Source organism: Rana temporaria, chromosome 1 (genome assembly GCF_905171775.1).
Source record: "Rana temporaria chromosome 1, aRanTem1.1, whole genome shotgun sequence".
NCBI lineage: Eukaryota > Metazoa > Chordata > Amphibia > Anura > Ranidae > Rana > Rana temporaria.
In genome coordinates, this window is record NC_053489.1 from 103,545,589 (window position 1) to 103,572,273 (window position 26,685).

Here is a 26,685-nt window from a genome sequence, read left to right on the forward strand (position 1 = left end):
CGACTTACGCCTAAGAAACCCAGCACAGATTTGGTGGCAAGTGCTTTGTGAATTCGGTGCTTGCCTCTCTGTGCTGCGTCGGCGTAGCGTAAAGAAGATACGCTACGGTGGCATAAATATGCACCGATGTATGTGAATCCGGGCCTATATCTTTATTCAAACAGTGCCTGCAGGTAAAGCTTATATACTTAAAGCGGGAGTTCACCCATTTATTTATTTTTTTACCTTTTCCCCTTAGATTCCTGCTCGTTTTGTCTAGGGGAATCGGCTAGTTGTTTTAAAATATGAGCAGTACTTACCCGTTTTCGAGATGCATTTTCTCCGTCGCTTCCGGGTATGGGTCTTCGGGAGCGGGCGTTCCTTCTTAATTGACAGTCTTCCGAGAGGCTTCCGACGGTCGCATCCATCGCGTCACTCGTAGCCGAAAGAAGCCGAACGTCGGTGCGGCTCTATACTGCGCCTGCGCACCGACGTTCGGCTTCTTTCGGAAAATCGTGACGCGATGGATGCGACCGTCGGAAGCCTCTCGGAAGACTGTCAATCTAGAAGGAACGCCCATTCCCGCAGCCCATACCCGGAAGCGGCGGAGAAGATGCATCTCGTAAACGGTAAGTACAGGTCATATTTTAAAACAACTAGCCGATTCCCCTAGACAAAACGAGCATCCATCTATGGGGAAAATGTGTTCTCTATGGGTGAACCTCCGCTTTAAATAAAAACACAAGGAAATTTGATTTTCCGTCACTTATGCAACAAAAATAAGCGGCCATTAACCCATTTAGCAGAAATGACAACATAAGCGTTCTGCACAACTCCCCACATTTTTTGACATCGACTTTGTGAAAATGTTGACCATGACTCCATGCAAATTTCCTTCAGTTGTGCAATGTTTTTGGGTTTTTGGGTTTAAATGCAGCCAATCAGATGCTATCACTTTCTGGATATTCTGGCAGCCAAGGGAGCAGCAGCCATCAGAATACAATCATTGGCAGGACAGATTCCTCCATCCACACTGTTTAGCATTGATAGGGGATCTACTAAACTTAAAGTGTATGGCTAGCATTGGTGACTCAACCAACAACTCTCTCTATGCTCATGTATTTTTATTGTCCTTCTTTTTGGATACAGAAACCAAGAGTTAAAAAAAAAATATATAAAACTTCTACTAACTCAGCACAATGCATTGCCTAGGTGAGCGAGTAGCAGAGTCGAGTTCCCTGGAGGCACATTACAGGCTGGCCTTGCTTCTTCCCAGCAGGATCCAGGTATGGCTTCCAGGGCAAAATCAATGGCTGCAAAAATGAACCCCGGTGGCTGTACGATGAAGAAAACACACTTTGTCAAATATACACTTTGGCCCAGATTCACGTACAGTGGCGCATCTTTGAGCGGGCGCAACGTATCCTATTTACGTTATGCCTCCGCAACTTAGACGGGAAAGTGCAGTATTCTCAAAGCACTTTCTCCGTAAGTTGCGGCGGCGTAGCGTAAATAGGCCGGAGTAAGCCCGCCTAATTTAAATGTGGAAGATGTGGGCGTGTGTTATGTAAATGTTATGTGACCCCACATAAATGACGCTTTTTACGAACGGCGCATGCGCCGTCCGTGGACATATCCCAGTGTGCATTGCTCCAAAGTACGCCACAAGGATGTATTGGTTTTGACGTGAACGTAAATTACGTCCAGCCCCATTCACGGACGACTTACGCAAACAACGTAAAATTTTCAAAATTTTACGCGGGAACGCCGTCCATAATTAATATTGGTACGCCGCATGTACGCCACCATATAGCAGGGGTAACTTTACGCCGGGAAAAGCCTAACGTAAACTGTGTATCTGTACTGCGTCGGCCGTTTTGCGTATCTAGCTGATTTACATATTTCTAGGCGTAAATCAGCGTACACGCCCCTAGCGGCCAGCGTAAATATGCAGTTAAGATCCGACGGCGTAAGAGACTTACGCCGGTCGGATCTAATACAAATCTATGCGTAACTGATTCTAAGGCCTTGTACTCACGGCAGGACATGTCCGATGAAAACGGTCTGCAGACCGTTTCCATCGGACATGTCTGGCCGGGGACTGCCCGGGGACTTCTGTTCGATGGCTATACACACCATCGAACAGAAGTCCGCGCGTAAACAATACGCGGGGCGTGTCCGCGGTGTCGACGCGGCGATGACGCGGTGTCGCCGCGACAATGACGCGGCGACGTGGGCGGCCCGCCTTTAAAATGCTTCCACGCATGCGTCGAAGTCATTTGACGCATGCGAGGGATGGCGGGCGGCAGGACATGTACGGTAGGTCTGTACAGACGACCGTACATGTCCGGGCGGACAGGTTTCCAGCGGACTGTTTTAAAGCAAGTCCAGGAAACAGTTGTCCGCTGGAAACCTGTCCGATCGGCCCGAAAATGGTCCGCTCGGGCCAACACACGGCCAAACATGTCTGCTGAAACTGGTCTGCGGACCAGTTTCAGCAGACATGTTTGGTCGTGAGTACGGGGCCTTAGATTTAGGCGCATAGATACGATGGCTCAGACTCAGGAGATACAACGGCGTATCTGGAGATACGCCGTTGTATCTCCTTTGAGAATCTGGGCCTTTGTATTCGTTTTGTGTGGGATTATTTGAAACTTTAAAATACACCATGGTCCAGTGTTGACAGGCTTTGGCTTGTGCTGATGACATCAGTTGGAGATGCTTCTGAGATCGGAGCTCATTGACAGGTAAATTTGACCTTCTTCAAGCAAGTTTTGCGTGACTTGTGTAGAAGTGCAAAACCTGCTTGAAGTTGGCAAAAGCCAGTCGACACAGGACCTGAAATAGTATTATGCTTTCTATACCTTGTTTTGAGTAAATCTGGTAACGTGTATTTTTTTCTGTAAAGTACCTTCCCTCTTCTATTTGTTGTATTACTAGAATCCTCATACTGCTTTGAAACTTGGGGTAGACCAACATAAATAGTATAGTACATCCCCCAATAGAGATAAAACCAATAGAGTTGAGCGAACCCGAACTGTAAAGTTCGGGTTCGGTACAGACTTTGGGTTTTTCCCGAACCCGGACCCGAACCCGAATAATTGGAAAAAGTTTGGGTCCGGGTTCGGAGTTCGGGGAAAAAAAAATGCGCGGAGGTCCCCGCAAATTCAATAACCAGACCCTTTAGGTCTGGTATGGATATTAAGGGGAACCCCGCCGTCAATTTAAAAAAAAAAATGACATGCGGTTCCCCCTAAATATCCATAACCAGACCCGTTATCCAAACACGTTGACCTGGCCGGCCGCAGAAAAGAGGGGGGGACAGAGTGCGGCCCCCCCCTCTCCTGAACCGCACCAGGCCACATGCCCTCAACATTGGTAGGGTGCTTTGGGGTGCCCCCCAAAGCACCTTGTCCCCATGTTGATGGGAACAAGGGTCTCATCCCCACAACCCTTGCCCGGTGGTTGTGGGGGTATGCGAGCGGGAGTCTTATCAGAATCTGGAAGACCCCTTTAACAAAGGGGACCCCCAGATCCTGACCCCCCCCCGTGTGAAATGGTAATGGGGTACTGTACCCCTACCATTTCACGAAGGAAGTGTAAATTCTTGTAAAAAAAAAAAAAAAACACACACACCGTAGAATAAAGTCCTTTATTAATAAAAAAAAAAGAAAAAAACTCCAGCGGTGATAATCCACTCATTCCCGACTTCCTGCTCCAACATTGTCCTGATCCAGCGACTGGTGATCTCCAGCGATGAGAAGATCCAGCGACGGGTGCGGGTGATCTCCAGCGATGAGAAGATCCATCCATCCAGAGAGCAGCATCGCCGACCTCCACTCAGCGCTGGACACAGCCCAGCGAATGACGCGCTGAAGCTGTGACATTACTTATATAGGGGAGGCAGGGCCACCCGTCACGTGACCCCGCACCCTCTGACGTACCCTCTGCTACGTCACTGGGTAAGCCCAGTCTTCCCTCTTCATGGGACCTCCACGCATTTTTTTTTCTAAAAGTCTGTGTCCCATTGACTACAATCGGGTTCGGAGTTCGGGTTCCCGAGCCCAAACTTTTTTTTTAAAGTTCGAGTTCGGACCCGAACCCGAACATCCAGGTGTCCGCTCAACTCTAAAAACCAATTGTAAGACAGTATTGTTTTAGGCAAAGTGCGTATAATCGTGTTGAATGGTTCTTTTACACAGGCGTATGCATATATTCTTCACGGAACGCAGGTTTTTGCTGGCTGAGATAACAGAAGATCCTGCGCAAAATATTTACATAAAGTACTCGCATTTAGATGTTTTTGGATGTCTAAAGCTTTTATACAAGTATATTCCTTCTAATGGCTTATGCAAGTGTGCATCTACATACACACATGCGTAAAATCTGCAGATCTGGCAGGCCCTGGGCGCAGCTTTTTCCTACTCTTTTGTATGTAGCTAAAAGTAGCGCACATTTTCTCTTGTAGGCACAGCTGTGTGTATGGCCTCATTGATTATTTTAAAAAAAAAAACAACACAATAGTCACTGCCCTTACCTATAACTGGTCTTCACAGCAAGGAGCACTAGATGGGGCGGACGCATGTCAAAAAACACACAGAATTTCCAAGCTCAACTTACCAACCAATCAGCAACCAACTGAATTCACCTGTCTAACAGTGCATTAAAAACAGGGGTTAAGTTGCACGCATTTGCAAATACATGAGAAAGCTGCAGGCCCTGGACGGCCCAGGAAGCACCTATCGCTCTCGTTGAATGCGCTGTGACAAGAAAAGGAAGGTGCCCGCCCCTGTAGGGCATAGGCCTGAACCACGATCTGTCTGATCCACCGAGAAATGGTGGCCGACGAGATTATGGGCCAGTAACCAATACAAACAGTGAGTCTGACCTCCGGAACTGAGCCATGGCAGAGAGATATACTCGCAGAGCTCAGACAACATCTAAGGAATGTAGAGCAACCTCTTTTGGATTACTATATTGTTGCGTTTAGATGCCTACAAAACCGTGTGCATCTAAATACAGCATTTAAGATGCAGCCCTTGTTAATGAGCCCTTATATGTCCTTTATTTATTTTTTTAAACCTAACAGCAAAGTTTATTTAGACAGCACAGTGGGAAGGAGCCATGTGCTGTAGCCTAGGTATGCTGGGAGTTGTAGATTGAAAAGTCAGTAAGTGATTTTGCTGCAACTGTTGTCTAAATACTTGCTTACTGTTACATTCAGTCATGTCACCCCATTTGAAAATAACTTACTAAACAGACAACCTTGTACATTTCCTTACGTTACAAAGCTGTGAGGAGACTTTTGGATGACCCCCCAGAGCCAAATCTGGCTTGAATATGTTTTGCCCAGGAGAATGCCTACAAGCAACTCTTCTGCTGTTATATGACTCAGGTGGCAAAATGTGTCCCCTCTGCGCCATCTAGTTTCCAGGGTTGTAGGAAACCCGGTACTGTACTCTTTTTCATATCTGGTCGATCTGCCCGAAGCCTTAAGATTTTAGACCCAGGTCTACTCGTTAATCAGATCAGTTCTAAAAGTTTCATTGGCGTGTGGCCCCTGGGAAGCCTTGTTGCACAAGTCTATTCCATCTTTTGGAAAATGTGAGGGAGGGGGCGCTATGTCTTACAAAATGGTAAACATATATAAACGTGAGATAAACATAGTGATGAATAAATAATAGTCCATATATGAGAACATCCAAGTATGTGCTTGTGAAAAAACAAAAAGTTAAAAAGTGACAAATAAATAATAAATATGAAAAAATTGGTGAAACTCTATGTATAAAACAAGTGTTCACAAAAGTCCATAAAAATGATTTTTTCCTTTAGGTGAGATCTGTGTCTGGAAAAAACAGTTGAAGCCTCCACCAAAAGAATAACGTTCACCCGACGTGAATAAATAGATTGGCTCCTTACCAACTTGAGTGGACCCTTTAGTTAAAAAGAGGTCAAATCAGCTTTGTTACACAATTGTAACCAAGTAATATGCAGGAAAAGGACATCCCAATCGACAATAAGGCAGGTAGCAGATCTCACATCCCAGTTATAGATCCAGACCTAGAAATTGGGCTGATCTTTACACATGGTCATCAACAATCTCTCCCTTTTCAGACACCTTGGGGTTGATTTAATTGCCTCATTCCGCCTCACAGTCTACAGCGCTGCAATACACAGAGGAAACTTCTCTGCCCTTCTCAATATGGCGGCCCGCCAGCCACGTCCCTCGGTGATGACGTCACGGCGACATCTTTTACTAAAGCCCAGAGGAAGCTAGTGGGATTCGTCTTCCTAGCAGCTCGACAGACACTGGCCAGAGCCTGGCACCAGCAGTTTCTTAACTTTGCGGAGGTCAAACAGTGGCTCATGAGGACCATCATGGTTCATGAGAAACTCACTTCTATCCTAACGGATACGCCCAGAGGCGATTCAGTTCGCAAGTGTTGCACTATATAAGTTTCTCACTCACTCACCCACGCTTAATTCCTAAAGATTTGGGACCTGTGGATCACCTTTAATAATCAATTAGACCTGGACCATTCCTTGCCATCTACAGTATCAGGTCTGATGGATTGTCTGGCAGGCTGGACCGTGTGGAAAAATACCCCTCCCCGGCTCCCCCACCTTATTTTCTACAGGCAGTTTTGAACTACAGATTGCTACTTTGTTTTCCGCTCCCCCTTTGTGGTGTTCTGTTTTCTTTCCATGTGTTCCTGCCTTTTACCTTTCTCCATTTCTGCTCTAACTCAGGTGGAAGGGTTTTGAACAATATACCTTTCTACTGGGAAGCCCTTTATGCTATGCCGGGGGCTAGCTTTGTAGACTTCTAAACCTCCTACTCATTTGTGATAACGCTGTGTATTTTTCTGATGTTTAGATGGACCTGCTTCTGTGTATCAGCCTGTCAGGTTTTCTCTTATTGCCGGCAGATTTGCACTTTACAAAACGTAAAAATATCACATATGACTTTTTTTTCTAAAAGTCACATATTAAGCATTAAACCATTTAGACTATGTTCTGTAGATTGTATTGCATGCCTGGATTTCAGCCACCCTTGGTCAATTTTTTTTTCTGTCATCTGGGTTCCATTATTACTTCCTGTCCCAGAGCCAAAACAGGGAGTGAGAGGAAATCCCTCCAAAAAGGAGAGGAATCCCTGGGGTCACCAGGACTAGTGTCCCCATTGGAAGATTTCCCCTTTATTCCTTTTCTGGGGACAACCTACAATTTTGAATTTCCCTTTCGGTGAGTCACCAGAGCAAATCTAAAAGGGGGAGAGCTTCCTAATGGGGGCACAGACCGCAAGACAAAACCTGACACGTGTTCCCTCTCCATTCCATCCAAGACTAAAAAAATGCCTTTAGTTATCCTTTAACCTAAAAAATGTCATTGTGAGTTTCAGTGAAATGCTGGAAGCTTCTCTCAATAGAGCTGATGAGTTGAAGATCTCAGATGAACTCTTTTGAACGCTTCAAATGCTCTATGCGCAATTTGTATGCATTGAAAAAGACATTTAGTAAGTTGTGACAGCAATCATTTCTTCAACCAATTACATGAAACTTTAGAAAGTAGAAACCTGAATAACATTTCCAATGGGACAGACATGGCATGCCTGGGACTTTCCCGGGTCACAACCATTCCCTGTATTGGTCTTTTGTTTTTTATGAATGCTTTTGTATTTTCCTACAGCATTAAGAAGATAAATTCCCTTCTACAGGTATTAAAAAAACTTCTCCTGCTTGCACCTGCACTGAAACTATTGACTACATTAAAAGAAAACCGCACCTTCCTGAAAACAAAATTATTGAACACATATAATTGCTACACAGGCCAGGCCATGATGTTATATAAAGTAAAAATGATCTTTAATTAAGATTCCCTAAATGTTCCCCTAGGTGTGGATTTCCTTTTCTTCTTTTATTTTTTATAAATTCTTTATTTTGAGCATAGCTTACACAGTGTCAAAGTACGAAAAGTAAAAAAATAAAAAAACACAATTATTGGGTGCAGAACAATACACTTTTCATATAATACCAAGGCAAGTCAGTTAAATAGATCCACCATACGTGTAGAGGTAGACCGATATAATCGTACATATTTGGCCATTTTTGATAAATCAGCATCGGCCGATTGTTATCAAAATTAGGTCGATATTTTACACGGACCGCCGTTCCTCCTCCCTTCTCCACACTCAGCGGCTTTGGCAGCATCAAGGGCTGCACTGAGTGTGAAACTGACGAGAGAGAGAGAGAGAGAGAGAGAGAGAGAGAGAGAGCGAGAGAGAGAGAGAGAGAGACTTCAGCTCGATGTCGGGGGTGAGCAGGACCCAGCAGCTATATTACACCAGCCAATGGGAGGGTATCTGGGCGGGCCACTACGTGTATGTGGCCCCGCCCCCTTTCTAAAGCAGCTCAATCATTGGCTGGTGTAATTTCGCTGCTGGGTCCCGCCCACCCCCAACATCGAGCTGACAGCTCCTCTCTCTTAGTTTCACACAGTTACACTCGGCTTAGTGTGAAACCTGCCAGTGCCACCGCCAATCAGTGCCACCAGCCAGTGCCAATCAGGGCCATCTGTCAGTGCCACCCGCCAGTGCCAACCAGTGTCACCCACCGCCACCAATGCCAACCACTGCCAGCCAGTGTCACCCACCACTGCCAGCCAGTGCCACCGCCAATCAGTGGCACCTGCCAGTGCCAACCAGTTCCAATTGCCAGTGCCACCTGCCAGTGCCAATAGTGCCATCTGTCAGTTCCAAACCAGTGTCACCTGCCAATGTCAACCAGTGCCAGCCAGTGCCACCTGCCAGTGCAACCCACCAATGCCAACCACTGCCAGCCAGTGTCACCTGCCACTGCCAGCCAGTGTCACCCGCCACTGCCAGCCAGTGCCACCGCCAATCAGTGGCACCTGCCAGTGCCAACCAGTTCCAATTGCCAGTGCCACTGCCAATCAGTGCCACCTGCCAGTGCCATCTGTCAGTTCCAAACCAGTGCCACCAGCCAATGTCAACCAGTGCCAGCCAGTGCCATCTGTCAGTTCCAAACTAGTGCCATCTGTCAGTGCCACCTGCTAGTGCCAATCAGTGCCACCTGCCAGTGCCAATAGTGCCATCTGTCAGTTCCAAACCAGTGCCACCTGCCAGTGCTGGCCAGTGCCACCTGCCAGTGCCAATCAGTGCCTCCTGCCAGTGCCATCTGTCAGTTCCAAACCAGTGCTACCTGCTAGTGCAAGTGTCACCTGCCAGTCCCAATAGTGGCATCTGTCAGTTTCAAACCAGTGCCACCTGCCAGTGCCAACCAGTGCCATCTGTACTGAGGACATCAAGTGTGTGCTAGAGTGACAGGAGTAAGCAGGAAGGATTGGAGTGGGTGAGGTGTTTTTTTTTTTTTAAATCGGCCTAAAATATTGGCCACAAAAATCGGCATCATATATCGGCCATCGGCCGCCCCAATTTCTAAATATCGGCCAGAGAAAAACCCATATCGGTCTACCTCTAAATACGTGCATTCACTCACATTATGGTAACAGTAAAGTACAACATGTTTGTACACATGAACTAAAAGGATGTGTAACAAGAGATATAGTGCCTTGAAAAAGTATTCATACCCCTTGAAATTTTCCCACATTTTATCACCATGTTACAACCAAAAACATAAATGTATTTTATTGGGATTTGATGTGATAGACCAACACAAAGTGGCACATAATTGTGGAAGGAAAATGATAAATGGTTTTCAAATTTTTTAACAAGCAAATATCTGAAAATTGTGGTGCGCATTTGTATTCAGCCACCTTTACTCCGATACCCCTAACTAAAATTTAGTGGAACCAATTGCCTTCAGAAGTCACCTAATTAATAAATAGAGTCCACCTGTGTGTAATTTAATCTCAGTATAAATACAGCTGTTCTGTGAAGCCCTCAGAGGTTTGTTAGAGAACCTTAGTGAACAAACAGCATCATTAAGGATAAGGAACACACCAAAACATGTCAGCGATAAAGGCACTGTTCAATCCATCATCCGAAAATAGAAAGAGTATGGGACAACTGCAAACCTACCAAGACATGGCCATCCACCTAAACTGACAGGCCGGGCAAGGAGAGCATTAATCAGAGAAGCAGCCAAGAGGCCCACGGTAACTCTGGAGGAGCTGCTGAAAACCACGGCTCAGGTGGGAGAATCTGTCTACAGTACAACTATTATGCACTCCACAAATCTACAGGGAGTGCAGAATTATTAGGCAAGTTGTATTTTTGAGGATTCATTTTATTATTGAACAACAACCATGTTCTCAATGAACCCAAAAAACTCATTAATATCAAAGCTGAATATTTTTGGAAGTAGTTTTTAGTTTGTTTTTAGTTTTAGCTATTTTAGAGGGATATCTGTGTGTACAGGTGACTATTACTGTGCATAATTATTAGGCAACTTAACAAAAAAAAAATATATACCCATTTCAATTATTTATTTTTACCAGTGAAACCAATATAACATCTCAACATTCACACATATACATTTCTGACATTCAAAAATAAAACAAAAACAAATCAGTGACCAATATAGCCACCTTTCTTTGCAAGGACACTCAAAAGCCTGCCATCCATGGATTCTGTCAGTATTTTGATCTGTTCACCGTCAACATTTCGTGCAGCAGCAACCACAGCCTCCCAGACACTGTTCAGAGAGGTGTACTGTTTTCCCTCCTTGTAAATCTCACATTTGATGATGGACCACAGGTTCTCAATGAGGTTCAGATCAGGTGAACAAGGAGGCCATGTCATTAGTTTTTCTTCTTTTATACCTTTTCTTGCCAGCCACGCTGTGGAGTACTTGGACGCGTGTGATGGAGCATTGTCCTGCATGAAAATCATGTTTTTCTTGAAGGATGCAGACTTCTTCCAGTACCACTGCTTGAAGAAGGTGTCTTCCAGAAACTGGCAATAGGACTGGGAGTTAAGCTTGACTCCATCCTCAACCCGAAAAGGCCCCACAAGCTCATCTTTGATGATACCAGCCCAAACCAGTACTCCACCTCCACCTTGCTGGCGTCTGAGTCGGACTGGAGCTCTCTGCCCTTTACCAATCCAGCCACGGGCCCATCCATCTGGCCCATCAAGACTTACTCTCATTTCATCAGTCCATAAAACCTTAGAATAATCAGTCTTGAGATATTTCTTGGCCCAGTCTTGACGTTACAGCTTGTGTGTCTTGTTCAGTGGTGGTCGTCTTTCAGCCTTTCTTACCTTGGCCATGTCTCTGAGTATTGCACACCTTGTGCTTTTGGGCACTCCAGTGATGTTGCAGCTCTGAAATATGGCCAAACTGGTGGCAAGTGGCATCTTGGCAGCTGCACGCTTGACTTTTCTCAGTTCATGGGCAGTTATTTTGCGCCTTGGTTTTTCCACACGCTTCTTGCGACCCTGTTGACTATTTTGAATGAAACACTTGATTGTTCGATGATCACGCTTCAGAAGCTTTGCAATTTTAAGAGTGCTGCATCCCTCTGCAAGATATCTCACTATTTTTGACTTTTCTGAGCCTGTCACGTCCTTCGTTTGACCCATTTTGCCAAAGGAAAGGAAGTTGCCTAATAATTATGCACATCTGATATAGGGTGTTGATGTCATTAGACCACACCCCTTCTCATTACAGAGATGCACATCACCTAATATGCTTAATTGGTAGTAGGCTTTCGAGCCTATACAGCTTGGAGTAAGACAACATGCATAAAGAGGATGATGTGGTCAAAATACTCATTTGCCTAATAATTCTGCACTCCCTGTAGCCTTTGTGGAAGAGTGGCAAGAAGAATACCATTGTTGAAAGAAAGTCATAAGAAGTCCTGTGGGGGACACAGCAAACAAGTGAAAGAAGGTGCTCTGGTCGGAGGAGACCAAAATTTAACTTTTTGGCCTAAAAGCAAAATGCTATGTGTGGCGGAAAACTAACACTGCATATCACCCTGAATACACAATCCTCACCGTGAAACATGGTGGTGGCAGCATTATGTTGTGGGGATGCTTTTCTTCAGCAGGGACAGGGAAGCTGATTAGAGATTATGGGAAGATGGATGGAGACAAATACAGGGTAATCTTAGAAGGTGAACCTCTGCCCCAGTCTCAAGTCTTTTTTGCAGACTTGAACAGGTTTTGTTCTATCAGGACAACGACCCTTAACATACAGCCAGAGCTACAATGGAATGTTTCAGATTAAAGCATATTCATGTGTTAGAATGGCCCATTCAAAGTCTAGACCTTAATTCATCTGAGATTTTGAGGCAAGACTTGAAAATTGCTGTTCACAGATGCTCTCCATCCAATCTGATAGAGTTTGAGCTATTTTGCAAAGAAGAATGGGCAACAATGTTACTCTTTAGATGTGCAAAGCTGGTAGAGACATCCCCAAAAAGACTTGCAACTGTAATTGCAACAAAAGGTAGTTCTACAAAGTATTGGGGGGGGGGGGGTGAATACAAATGCACGCCACACATTTCAAATTTTTGTAGAAAATGTTGAAAACCATTTAATTTCCTTGTACTTCACAATTGTGTGCCACTCTGTGTTGGTCTATCACATAAAATCCCATTAAAATACATTTACGTTTTTGGTTGTAACATGACAAAACGTGGCACATTTCAAGGGGTATGCATACTTTTTCAAGGCACTGTAGTTGTGACCTGCATGCTTCTTGGCATATGGTCTGTAGAATCGCACAGCAGTCCCAACAGTTTGGGGGATAAGGGGAATAGAAAGCAAAAATTGGGAAGTGAAAACAAAAGCAGAGGACAAAGAAAAAAAAGGGGGGGTGGCTAGGGGTGGGGGATAGGCATTTTGATGTTGTGTTTGTAAAACGCCCATCACAACTGCCTTGTCCAATAGCTAGAGTCAAAAAGCAGCAAGGGAGTGGGGACTTTGAACTCTCTCACCAAACCTCAGTTATTCCCACATTTAGGGCTTCATATTCCCCAGAGGTTGTGACCACAAAACCGGTAGTTTTCCAAACTGTTCTCCTTTATTTTGCATAGAGAGGGTGATCAATGCGACAAATATCACCCACCTTAATCAGCCATTAAGTAATAGCCAGAGGTTCTGTCCATTCCCACTTTGCAGGCACACATGTCCTAGTTGCATTAAGTAAGTATACAAGGAACGTCTGTTTCCTAGAGAAGTTTTGCAGGTTTAAAGGCTATTGGTTCACATCTTGTCAGTAAGCGTTTTGACGAGGTCCCTAACTTTGTTTGAAAAAAGGATGTAAAAAAAGGGCATCATTACACGCACCTCCAACATGTGGATAGTGAGGTGGGGAAAAGTTTATGTAATTTGGATAGGACATAGTACCACCTAGTAGGGATCTTGTATCCGGTTTCTTAAATATACAATGTAGTCTAGTCCAGTTCAGTCTCCCATTGGGTAATAGGGAATGTAGTCTTCTGGAGGTGAAAAGAGAAGGGCATTGCTGAGAAAAAGGGTGTCTCACAGTCTCAGTTCCGGTACAAATATGTTCAAAAGGCTTTATAGGGCCAAACTGGAGTGTGCATTTTACTAATTTTACTAAGAATTTTCTTTATTGCACCGCCCTCCAAAAATCAACAGGGGGGAGGGGCGAGTTGTCATCTATAGAATTTTGGGGTGGATTGGAATTTTTTTCCCTTGAAAAATCTAAATCGTTCAGCAGGAATCAGCGTTGCAAATGAATGGTCCTGTTAGCATGGGGCAAAGTTGGTATTTTCTATGATCTGAAGTATACCAGAATCCAGGGGAGGCAAATAAAGTCATTTCCAGTGGGTACAGAACATTGCAAGGGAGGCTTTTGTGAGAGGATTGGAAAAGAGGCCCTGTATGAGAGCGCTGTAACCATGAAGACACAGCAGTAGTTGGAACACTAATCAATTCCAGACTCGACTACGTAAACTCCCTCTACCTAGGACTACCGAAATACCAGATTGCTCGTCTACAAGTTGTCCAGAACACTGCTGCCAGACTGGTAGCGGGTAAAAAAACGTGGGAACCAATCTCCACGGCCATGAGGACCCTCCACTGGCTAGCCGTAAAGGACCGGGTGACATTCAAGACCCTCTGCCTCACCCTCACGCAAGGAAATGCGCCACAATACCAATGTGAGAAAATAAAACATTACACCCCAAATCGGGTCCTCCGATCATGTGCTGCCCCAATAGGGGCATAGAATATGAGATGCATAGCCTCAGTTAATACTAGCATTGTTATATAGATTAGAGTTTATATAGTGTGGTTTGCCTACTATTTTCTCATAGCTAAATATATGTGTTATCCTATGCTGCCATCTAGTGGCCTTTGTTGCATGCACATGTTTATGTGATTCTTTGAGTTACCACATATTTTCACTGTATGTATGCCCCTCCCTGCTTCCTGTGTGGAGTACTTCCTGTGTCATCTCTTCAGCCAGCAAGCCACATGTAGAAGGACACTCATGTACTCTGCCCAAGGTAGGAAAGGCATCATCTTTTGACCGTACAATACTATCACCATTCATCTGCTGTTCCTGTTATCTGCTGTAACCCCTGAAGTTAAAGAATAAACACCTCTTTTGAATGAATCGGTATTGACGAGTTCAGCTGTCTGACAAGGATTGTCCACAGTGAGTATATCTGCTTATACAGGCCAGGCATAGAGGTCTCAGCAAGGGATATATCGCTATCACAACAATCGGAGTCAGAATAGTCAAAAGATGCATAGAATTCTTACAGCCTGCTGGGTATATGTGTGTGCCTAATCTGCAATCAAGCTCAGTGCCAGCCGCCATCTTGTGTAAGCACATGGTCGCACAAGCTTACTGCGCTTCATGTGAATGTTGAAAGCTGTTTCTCTAATTGAACTGTGTTACCCCACCTGTCTAAGCTGCTGTTCGTCTTCTTAAAGAGACAGTACCATTTTTTACAAAACCGTGAGAAATGTCTAGACAAGGCTCTGAACACTCTTTTACGGCTGAACCAACGCAGATTCATCATGCCTCTGAACCCGCAGACGTACAGGGAGCAGACTCTGCAGATATTGCTGAACAGAGTGTAAGACCCAAGCGTACAATAAAACCAATACAGAAACTCAGAGAAAACTACGAATACACTAGAGATAAGTTCTCCAGCAAGCTATCAGACTTCTGGGACAGAACTTCACACTGCATGTCAGTTTTGCCACACTTTAATGATCAACCGGCTGAACTAGGAGATTCTATAGTTCGCCTATCTGCTGCGTATGAACACTACCAACGGCTGTCTGCAAAATACACTGCTTTCTTGCAAGACTGTAATATAGAGGACTCTTCAGCAGAACTGACCAAGACTGATGCATTGAACCAACAAAGGGATCTCTTAGTGAAAAATGCTCAGTGTAAGGCAGAACTCCGCATTGCTCAACTGCAAGAGACCAGATCTCACAGATCAACATCAACCAAGCACACTGCACGTTCTTCTAGATCCTCTCGCTCCAGAAGTTCAACATTAAGCGACAAGCTAATAGAGGCCCGCGCTGATGCTGAATCCAAAAAAGCGCAAAGCTCCCTTGCTAAGAAAGAAGCAGAGATGAAGGCCCAAAGCAAAGCTCTTGAAGCCCAGAGCAAAACTCGCCAAGCAGAGATGGAAGCCCAAATAAAGATTCTGCAAATAGAGAAAGAGGAAGCAGGTGCGCTAGCAAGGCTGAAAGTCCTTGAACAAGCAATGGGTCAAAGTACTAATTCAGACTGTCTTATCCCAGCAGAACTGGAAGATCCAATTGATCGCACCAGTGATTATGTGCTAAAGCATAATGTTTACAAAGATACAGAGTCATCTCCTGTACCTCCTACTAACAACACTGTTCTGACTCTCAACTCAGGGACCTCCCAGCTCAAAATGCCTGAGTCTCCTCAAGTCCACAACGCCAGAGCATCTACGCAGCAAACCACATCAACTCCTGCCATCAACAAGGTGACTTCCAGCGACAAGCCGCAGCTCCAGCCACAGCCAGCAGAAGCCTTAAAGACTACACCAAAGTTAAGCGCTCATGCAACATCATTTCATCCTGGTAAACCTCACCTTTCTTCACCAGAGAACTTTCACACCCAAGGGGTTCCACAGATTACTTTGGCACCAAAGAGTGAGAGATCAGACTTGAATGACTTAGCCAGCTATATGGCACGCCGTGAGCTCATTATCACCAGCCTCTCAAGGTTTGATGACTGTCCAGAGAGCTACAGGGCCTGGAGATCAACCTTCAAGGCTGCTATTGCTAATTTCAACCTTAATAGCAAGGACGAACTTGATTTGCTCATAAGGTGGCTGGGGCCAGAATCTGCAAATCGTGTTAAAAGACTGAGGACAGTACATGTTGACCACCCAGATGCAGGTCTTGTTGCCACATGGGCAAGACTTGAGCAAGCCTATGGTAGCTCAGAAGCCATAGAAAGCGCTCTATTCAAGAGACTGCAAAACTTCCCAAAAATAGGGAACAAAGACTATCGCGAGCTCCAAGATCTAAGTGACCTCCTCATGGAGTTAGAGTTGGCAAAGACAGACCCACGTCTACCTGGTCTAAGCTTCCTGGACACTGCTCATGATGTCAATCCAGTGGTGTCTAAACTGCCATATGGCCTGCAGGAGAGATGGGCGCAGCAGGGCTCAAGGTACAAAAGAGACTATAACGTATCCTTTCCTCCATTCTCATATTTTTGCAGGTTCATCAGTGAACAAGCCTGGATGAGAAATGATCCCAGCTTCAGCTTCAGTGAACCCAACTTGCCTGCTTCATCACCATCTCCAAGGTATGACAACACAGCAGCTAAACACAGAGACTTTCATAGAGCAATATCTGTTAAAAGGACAGACATCTCACCACCCGTATCCTCTCATGCATACCAGAGTAATTCGGGTGACAAAGATCCTAATCGTCAGTGCCCTATTCACAAGAAGCCTCACCCTCTTAAGAAATGCCGAGAGCTGAGAGCAAAGACTTTACAAGAGCGCAGGGAGATTCTCCAGAAACTTGGAGTATGTTACAGGTGCTGTGCTTCTTATAGTCATTTTGCCAAGGACTGTAAAGTTGTCATCAAGTGCACAGAATGCAGCAGCGAAAGACATGTGACAGCTATGCATCCTACTCCACTTACAGACAGCCCACAGCAGCTACCTACCTCCACCCCTCTCTCAAATCATGGCGGGGAGCAACGAAGCCACGCTCTAGCCCAGGAGAATGTTTCTTCTTCATGCACAGAAGTCTGTGGAGAAGGTTTAGATCACAAGTGCTGTGCCAAGATATGCCTTGTTAAGGTATACCCAGAGGGTCAACCTGAAAAAGCTGCCAGGATGTATGCCATAATAGATGAACAGAGCAACAGATCCCTGGTCAAGCCTAAATTCTTTGAGATCTTTGGCATTGAGGGTCATGCCACACCGTATACTCTCAGAACCTGTTCTGGTCGCGTAGAGACTTTCGGCAGAAGGGTCGATGGGTTCATGGTGTCTCATATCGAAGGGAAAGAGGGCATACTCCTACCAACATTAGTCGAGTGTGACCAGATACCAGACGAAAGAGAAGAGATTCCTACTCCAGAGGTTGCATATCACCATCCTCACTTAAGGCACCTTGCTGATGAGATTCCCGCAATGGACATGAATGCTGAAATCTTAGTCTTGCTAGGAAGAGACATTCTTAGAGTACATAAGGTACGTGAGCAGTGTGATGGACCTGAGGATGCCCCTTATGCACAAAGACTTGATCTAGGCTGGGTAATAGTGGGCGATGTATGCTTGGATAGAATGTGTACATCATCTGAGATCCACTCCTTCAAAACTTACATGTTAGGAAATGGACGCGCATCCCACTTCAAAGAGTGCCCTCACCATTATGAAATAAAGGAGAAGCCTCTTGACATCATCCAAGTACCTGATGCCACTCCTATCCTGTGTGATGACAACCTAGGTACCACAGTGTTTTGTACCACAAGTGACGACAACAAAATAGCCTTGTCAGTTGAAGACAGAGAGTTCATCAAAATAATGGACAAAGAATTCTTCAAGGATGAGTCTAACAGCTGGGTTGCACCATTGCCTCTTCGTGCTGCAAGGGTCAAACTGCCAAACAATCGGGAACAGGCTTTATCCAGATTCAACTCACTTCAACGAACATTAAAGAACAGGCCTGAAATGAAGGACCATTTCATTACCTTTATGAAGAGGATCTTTGACAATGAGCATGCTGAGCCAGCTCCACCTCTTCAAATACACGATGAGTGCTGGTACCTACCCTTCTTCGGAGTGTACCATCCACGTAAGCCAAAACAAATTAGGGTAGTGTTCGACTCCAGTGCCAAGCATCAGGGCGTATCCCTGAACGATATTCTTCTCACTGGTCCTAACCTTACCAACAACCTTGTAGGTGTACTCATGAGGTTCAGAAGAGAGCCAGTTGCCATAACTGCGGACATTGAACAAATGTTTCATTGCTTTATTGTACGAGAAGACCATAGGAACTTCCTAAGGTTTCTGTGGCACCGTGACAACAACATGAACAATGAGATGATTGAATACCGCATGAAGGTTCATGTTTTCGGAAATAGCCCCTCACCTGCCGTCGCAACATACGGTTTACGAAGGACTGCTCTTGATGGAGAACAGGAGTATGGCGCAGATGCTCGACATTTCGTCGAGAGAGATTTCTATGTGGACGATGGACTTAAATCTTTACCTACAGCGGAAGAAGCCATAGACCTGCTCCAAAGGACACAAGTTATGCTTTCTGAGGCTAACCTCAGACTACACAAGATTGCCTCAAACAGTGTTGCTGTTATGAAAGCCTTTCAACCTGGCGATCATGCTACAGGGTTTAAAGACTTAAATCTGGGGATGGACATGCCACCTGTGCAGAGAAGTCTGGGCCTACGGTGGGACTTATTAAAAGACAGCTTCGGCTTTCAAGTCAGCTCTGCAGACAAGCCATTTACCAGGCGTGGAGTTCTGTCAGTGGTGAACAGCCTATACGATCCAGTGGGATTTGTGGCTCCCATCACCATACAAGGTAAATCCATACTTAGACAGCTCTCAGAGACTATCAAAGATTGGGATGCCCCACTACCAATAGACAAACTTTCAAGGTGGGAGTCCTGGAAACAGTCGTTACATGCCTTAGATGGAATCCGTATACCACGCTGCTACACTCCGACTTCCCTTGCTACCAGTCGGAGGAAAGAGCTGCACATCTTCTCAGATGCATCTACTGAGGCCATAGCGGCTGTTGCCTACCTCAAGGTAAGGGATTCAGCTAATCTAACCCATGTAGGGTTTCTGTTTGGGAAAGCCAAGTTAGCACCCAAGCCTGAACACACAATTCCTAGGCTTGAACTTTGTGGGACTGTGCTAGCTGTAGAGATTGCAGATTTCATACTGCGTGAGCTAGACATTCAGATAGATGACATCAAATTCTACACAGACAGCAAGGTTGTTCTGGGCTACATATACAACCAGACTAAACGTTTCTATGTCTATGTCAGCAACCGTGTAGAAAGAATAAGAAAATCATCTAAACCTGAACAATGGCATTATGTTCCATCTGAAATTAATCCTGCAGATCATGGCACCAGGCCAGTGTCTGCGAGTGCCTTTGTAAATTCTTCTTGGTTAACAGGTCCTGAATTCTTGTTGGCTGATCCAGAAGAAACCACGGCTGACGTCTTCAGTCTTCTAGAACCCGACAAAGATCCAGAGGTTCGTCCTGAAGTTAAAACCCTTGTCACCAGAACTGAACAAAGACGTGCCTTGGGCTGTCAACGCTTTGAACGTTTCTCCAAGTGGACAAGGCTGGTACGCACCACCGCAAGGTTAGTTCATATTGCACACTGCTTTCACACAAAGCTCACAGATGCTCACTGTCAAGGTTGGCACATGTGCCAAAAGCTTCTTTCTGCAAAAGACATTGCTGAAGCTGAACTGATCGTAATACGCAGTGTACAACAGGATGTCTTTGGCTCAGAAATCAGACGTATCCGTGACAAGGGGGACATTCCAAAAAACAGTCCAATTGCTAACCTGAACCCATTCATTGACAATGATGGCACGTTAAGGGTTGGTGGACGCCTAAACAAGGCTAAGTTCAGTGAGCAAGAACAGAATCCTCTCATTATACCTGCTCGCCATCACATCACCACTTTGCTCATACGGCACTACCATGAAAGGGTGAAACACCAAGGTAGACACTTCACAGAGGGAGCCATAAGAGTTGCAGGCCTTTGGATTATAGGGACTGTAAAGACTTTCATCAGACCTATCACGGAACTCATTTTGCTCTTGCCGTTTGGAGACTGAACTTACTTGGGTATGCTGTTGGATTCTACTTGCAACTTCGAGAAGGAAGTATCTGGAACTTTAGTTGTCACAACTTGAAGCCTTATATTATAGATGTTGTTGCATTATATGCATGTTCTCCATTATGTCTTTCAGGTTTTCAAGACATCAAGCAAATTGCGCTGTTGTTTATTTGCATAACTACCGTTGTATTATGTAAATAGTGGCATTATCATGCCAGACGGGGAGTGTGCTGCCCCAATAGGGGCATAGAATATGAGATGCATAGCCTCAGTTAATACTAGCATTGTTATATAGATTAGAGTTTATATAGTGTGGTTTGCCTACTATTTTCTCATAGCTAAATATATGTGTTATCCTATGCTGCCATCTAGTGGCCTTTGTTGCATGCACATGTTTATGTGATTCTTTGAGTTACCACATATTTTCACTGTATGTATGCCCCTCCCTGCTTCCTGTGTGGAGTACTTCCTGTGTCATCTCTTCAGCCAGCAAGCCACATGTAGAAGGACACTCATGTACTCTGCCCAAGGTAGGAAAGGCATCATCTTTTGACCGTACAATACTATCACCATTCATCTGCTGTTCCTGTTATCTGCTGTAACCCCTGAAGTTAAAGAATAAACACCTCTTTTGAATGAATCGGTATTGACGAGTTCAGCTGTCTGACAAGGATTGTCCACAGTGAGTATATCTGCTTATACAGGCCAGGCATAGAGGTCTCAGCAAGGGATATATCGCTATCACAACAATCGGAGTCAGAACAGATCAACTAATCAGAACCTCCTCCACATCCCCAAATCTCTCTACAAAATGAAAGGAGAATGAAGATTCGCTGTCCAAGGACCTTGGTTATGGAATGCTCTACCCGCAGACATTCGGTTGGAGGAAAATCATCGGGCCTTCAGAAAAAAACGTAAGACTCATCTATTCTGAAGCATGGCTGGACGACCACATTGGTTACAGCGCCTTGAGGCGATTTTGTTCGCATTTGTAGCGCTATATAAGTTACTCACTCAATCACTCATGGCAATGCCAAAAGTGGTAAACAACTTTTGTTTCAAGTGCGACCTGTTTATTGATCAGAGCATTTCTGCGCCCATTCATTACTTGTGCCGCATAGGCTGCTGCATAGCAAAGGCATGGGTCTGGAAAGTCCAAGCTGAGTGGGCAACCTCCTGTATTCACAATACTGCAGGGCAACTGCTTTGCAGCTAGTGGAGATCACTGGAGGGGCAATGTGTGCAGTGATTTCCAGTTTCTAGATAGAGGAATCCCACAGGTATGGTATATGCATAGTTACATTGGTCCAAGCTAGACCAATGTAACTATGTATAAATATTCATACCTAGAATTTTTCTTTAATAACCTTCTCGCTTTTAGTATACTGTTTGTATACAGAATGCCCCCAGAGATTGCATTTCTTGTACATGTGATTGACTATCCAATATAAGTAATATAAAGGGATAGTCATCCTGTGAAGCTACATGGACATTTGATCTGTGGGAATGGGGCAAAATCTAATTTTACCAGGCTATTTTCACACCAGGTCAAATTTTAATGAATCATTCATACAGAATAGTGAAATAAAATAAAAAGTTGCATTATGGTCACTAGATGGAGTTGATGATCATAGGAAATAAATATTTATTATGATCATCAGTTCTATGTAGTGGCCATATTGCAAAATGTTCCACTCTACTTTGTTTTATTTTATTTAATCATGAATGAATGACATTTGACCTGGAGAGAAGATAGCTTAAAAAGAGTTGTAAAATCTTGAAGTTTTTCAAAAACCTTCTGGGCTGCAGCTGCCCCCCAGAGCCCCCCTTTTTTCCTTTTTGTTCCAGGGACGAGAACGAGCACAGCAGGTGCAGCCGTTGGCTTGGGTCTTCATTGGATAGATTGATAACAGCAGTACCCATTGGCTCCCGCTGCTGTCAATCAAATCCAGTGACATGAGAGCCGGGGGGCAGGGCCGAGTCTGCTGTCTGTGTCAATGGCAGCAACAGGACTCAAGAACGTGCCTGCACTGGTGCCACCATGGAAAGAGTCTCTCCATGGGGAAACTCTATGAAGAGAAGGTACACCGCCGTGCTGATCTGAGGTACTGAATGGGGGGGGTCTGCACTGAAGAAAGGGGGTCTGCACTGAAGGAAGGGAGGGCTACACTAAAGGAAGGGAGGGCTACACTAAAGGAAGGGAGGGCTACACTAAAGGAAGGGAGGGCTACACTAAAGGAAGGGAGGGCTACACTAAAGGAAGGGAGGGCTACACTAAAGGAAGGGAGGGCTACACTGAAGGAAGGGAGGGCTACACTGAAGGAAGGGAGGGCTACACTGAAGGGGGGGCTACACTGAAGGAAGGGGGGGCTACACTGAAGGAGGGGGGCTACACTGAAGGAAGGGGGGGGCTACACTGAAGGAAGGGGGGGCTACACTGAAGAAAGGGAGGGCTACACTGAAGAAAGGGAGGGCTACACTGAAGAAAGGGAGGGCTACACTGAAGGTGGGTCTGCACTAAAGGGAGGGGGTCTGCACTAAAGGGAGGGGGTCAGGAGCTGTGGGGGGCTGTATAATTTAAAGGGAGATGCAGGGCGCTGTGTAATGTAAAGGGGTCCAGAGGTACAGGGTTCTGTGTAATGTAAAGGGGTCCAGAGTGCTGTGTAATGTAAAGGGGTGCTGGGTGCTATGTAAAGGGGTCCAGAGGTACAGGGTTCTGTGTAATGTAAAGGGGTCCAGAGGTGCAGGGTGTTGTGTAATGTAAAGGGGTCCAGAGGTGCAGGGAGCTGTGTAATGTAAAGGGGTCCAGAGGTACAGGGTGCTGTGTAATGTAAAGGGGTCCAGAGGTGCAGGGAGCTGTGTAATGTAAAGGGGTCCAGAGGTGCAGGGAGCTGTGTAATGTAAAGGGGTCCAGAGGTGCAGGGAGCTGTGTAGTGTAAAGGGGTCCAGAGGTGCGGGGTGTTGTGCAATGTAAAGGGGTCCAGAGGTGTGGGGTGCTGTGTAATGTAAAGGGGCCCAGAGATGCAAGGTGTTGTGTAATGTAAAGGGGCCCAGAAGTGCAGTTGCGGAGAGGGTGTACACAGTAGTGACAAAGAGATATTGAAGGATGCAGAGATATTCAGGGGACACAGTGGTGTGTTTTTACATTTTAATGTGGGGGGGGGGGCAGACATAGTATCCGCCCCGGGTGCCAAATGCTCTAGGTACGCCCCTGTGCATGCAGATGCTGCATCCCAATGGACATTAATGGAAGTGCCAGCACAGGGATGCATGGAACACTTGTGCATCCCCGTGCAGATAAACAAAGCCCTCACATGAGGTACGCCCCACGTGCACAAGGCCTCACAATCAGGCAACTAGCATTTTCAGCAGGCCAGCAGCAACGATAGTCCCATACTTCAATCCAGTGTGTTGCCAGTACGTATCTTTATTCAACAATCCATACCATTTATTTTATGACATATCATATATTCACAAGTTGAATTTCATGAAGAATATTAGGATATTTATACAAAATAAAAAAGGTAGACATGATATGTACTTACATAAAGGGGGACTTTTGTGAGGCTGAGCTCCATCATCTCTGCAACTGTAAAGAAAAATAAGAGAATAAAGGGTCATAAAATGATCGTGTTACCATAAAAAAAAAAACATGCCAAGCCGGTGTATTCAAATAAGGTTGTCCGTTTTGATTTGTGTACAGCTACAACAATAGGCCAGGTGGATCGGTTACATTTTTCCTCTTCCTCAAACACTGCACCCAAACAACCTATTCAAAGCACAGGTGTGTACCTCTCCGGGCCACGGCTAATCTCCATCTGCTGCACACAGCGAGGCTTCCTGGCTGTCACGCAAGTGGCTGCTACATACATATATGGCTGCTGGCAGAAGAAAACAGGAAAAAGACGGCCCTGTTCCTTGTGCAATTCAAGGAAATCTTTAAATATCTGTGTGTTTTGGATAGAATGGGGAAAGACCTGGAACTTCAGTCAGTGTTCTTTGTTGTATGGACCCCCAGTGGGGGAGATCCACCCTCTCCAAATGAAACAATTGACTTTTACTTTAAGATCTTCACCTTATAGAAGAGCAATGTGCAGAGCTTTTGGCTTTGTTAAAAACAAGCTTGCGGCTGCAATGGCAGCAATGAGTCTGTATTTGACTTCATTAGCAGGCTCAGGGCTCATTGGAAAAGTGATTTGGGAAGCTTTATAACCACCCAGATCACTTTTAAGCCTCATTCACACGGATGTACCGATCGGTATGCGTCATGTGTAGGGGCCATCTTCAAAAAGGTGGGACTTTCAGGATTTTTGTGCAAGCAGCCTGTTCAAATCAATGGTAGGTGGCAGTGGCGGCTGGTGTGTTTTTTTTTTTGGGGGGGGGGGGCGGCAAACACAACCTGCTTTCTGATTGGAAAGAAGGAGATTTAGTGTGGCAATAGCGACTCTAATCGCATGCTTCAAACCCCCCCCCCCCAATAGGAATCTATTGTCTGGCGCCCTGTATGTAGATCAGGGGGCCGGACATGGATGGCTTGCCTGCCCCTAATGGATGGGTCGCTGCTGGTAGGTGGACAGCTGTATAGGAGACCGATGCAGTCTGTCTGCATCCTGATCAGTGCATCAGACCCACAAGGATAAACATTCCAGGATGTGCGCAGAGACCCGTACGGTTGACATTGTTTTAAAACAGACTGGCACAGAACACTTGTGGTTGATGATGGCCCCTTCACACAGGTGTATGGATTGGTACACCTATGTGAAAATTACACCTTAGGCAGGCCATAGACAGTGTAAATTTTGCACAATTCCCTCATCAACACAGGCAGTGCTAAAAGAGGCATCCCTCCTGCTGAAACATTAGACAGTGATTGTTGCTAGCAGCTACAGCAGCCGTTTGGTACAACCAGCCTGCCAAAATTTCTTGCGAATATAGCAAAGTTGATTAATCGATCAACTTGGTACATTCAGCCTGCTCATACACTGTTAAAAATCTTGACTGCTTCCTGCTGAACCAGCCAAGATTCAAACCGTCTATGGCCGGCCCAACAGGTGAGAAAGTGTCTCCCATTACCTTTGGAAGCCTGGAACCACAAAAAACAATCAGGATGGGAACAGGAGGACATCAAGGAATATCATGCAGAGTGAGAACCCAGAAGTGCTCAGCTCTGATCACTTCTGGGCTCTGAGCTATACAAATCTCAGCTTCAAAGCCTGGTAAACAGTGGATCATGCAAAGTCTGTGATCGATTGGCTAAAACAGAAGGAAGGAAAAAAAAGTTTGCTAAATTTAGGAGTTAAGTTTCTTGACCTACCTTCCACATTGCAAAACATAGTCATAGATGCTTCTCATGGGAATATACACATATATACACACACATTCATGCACACAGACACATTTTTATTTATTTACTACTAAATTGCTATGGGTTACTCTGCCAGGTTCACACTTGTGCAGTGCATTAACTTGTGGCTGCCAACACACCTAATCACGGCCAAAACTGAACCCAACCCTTTTTCGGGAGCTCAATGCCTAGTAGTGTGTTTCAGCATGCTGCAGTGCAGGTAGGTTGTCTTCATGCACACCAACACAAGTAACCTGCTGTTATCACAGTACAACTGTGGGAACCAGCCCTGATGCCGTGTATACACGACCGTTTTTTGGGTTGTAAAAAATTACGTTTTAATGGTCTAGAAAAAACAACGTTTTTTTCAACACGATCATTAAATCGGCCTTGCCTACACACGGTCGTTAAAAAAAAAATGCTCTAGCAAAGCGCGGTGAACAACACGTACGATGGCACTATAAAGGGGAAGTTCCATTCGGATGGCGCCACCCTTGGGGCTGCTTTTGCTGATTTTGTGTTACCGCGTGTTAGTAAAACTTTGGTGAGAGATGATTCACGCTTTTCAGTCTGTTACAGCGTGATGAATGTGCTTACTCCATTACGAACGCTAGTTTTACCAGAACGAGCGCTCCGTCACATAACTTGCTTCTGAGCATACGTGTTTTGTTCACGTCGTTAAAGCCCACACACGATCATTTTTTACGACGTTAAAAACGTGAAAAATTGTTCTAAATTTTTTAATGGCCATTTTTTTACATCGTGAAAAATGCTTTGGAGCCCACACACGATTGTTTTTAATAAAAATTTAATTAAAAAAAAATCATTTTTTACAACCCGAAAAACGGCCGTGTGTACGCGGCATTAGAATTCAAATTCCTAATGTGATTCAGGTGTTGTGTGATCAAGTGCAGACATAGAAAAAGGTCTTCAAACTTCCCTGCATGCTCTGCTTCTCTCCTCAGGCTACTCCGAACTGCACTGTGCATAAATAGTGAGACCTGTTAGATTATGGTGCCTCTATGGGCACAGACCAGTAAAACTTGAAAC

The 26,685-nt window shown here is 45.1% G+C and overlaps 1 protein-coding gene across 4 annotated transcripts in view; it reads right to left on the reverse strand.

The window, feature by feature from the left end:
• ARHGEF28 (Rho guanine nucleotide exchange factor 28) overlaps positions 1-26,685 on the reverse strand; it is a 355,169-nt gene that overhangs the window by 253,569 nt on the left and 74,915 nt on the right. For all 4 annotated transcript variants that reach the window (XM_040341440.1, XM_040341441.1, XM_040341443.1 and 1 more), the window contains exon 2: positions 23,837-23,880. In XM_040341440.1, the coding sequence (XP_040197374.1) occupies positions 23,837-23,872 (36 nt within the window). In that variant the 5' untranslated portion in view covers positions 23,873-23,880. The remainder of the gene's footprint in view (positions 1-23,836; positions 23,881-26,685) is intronic.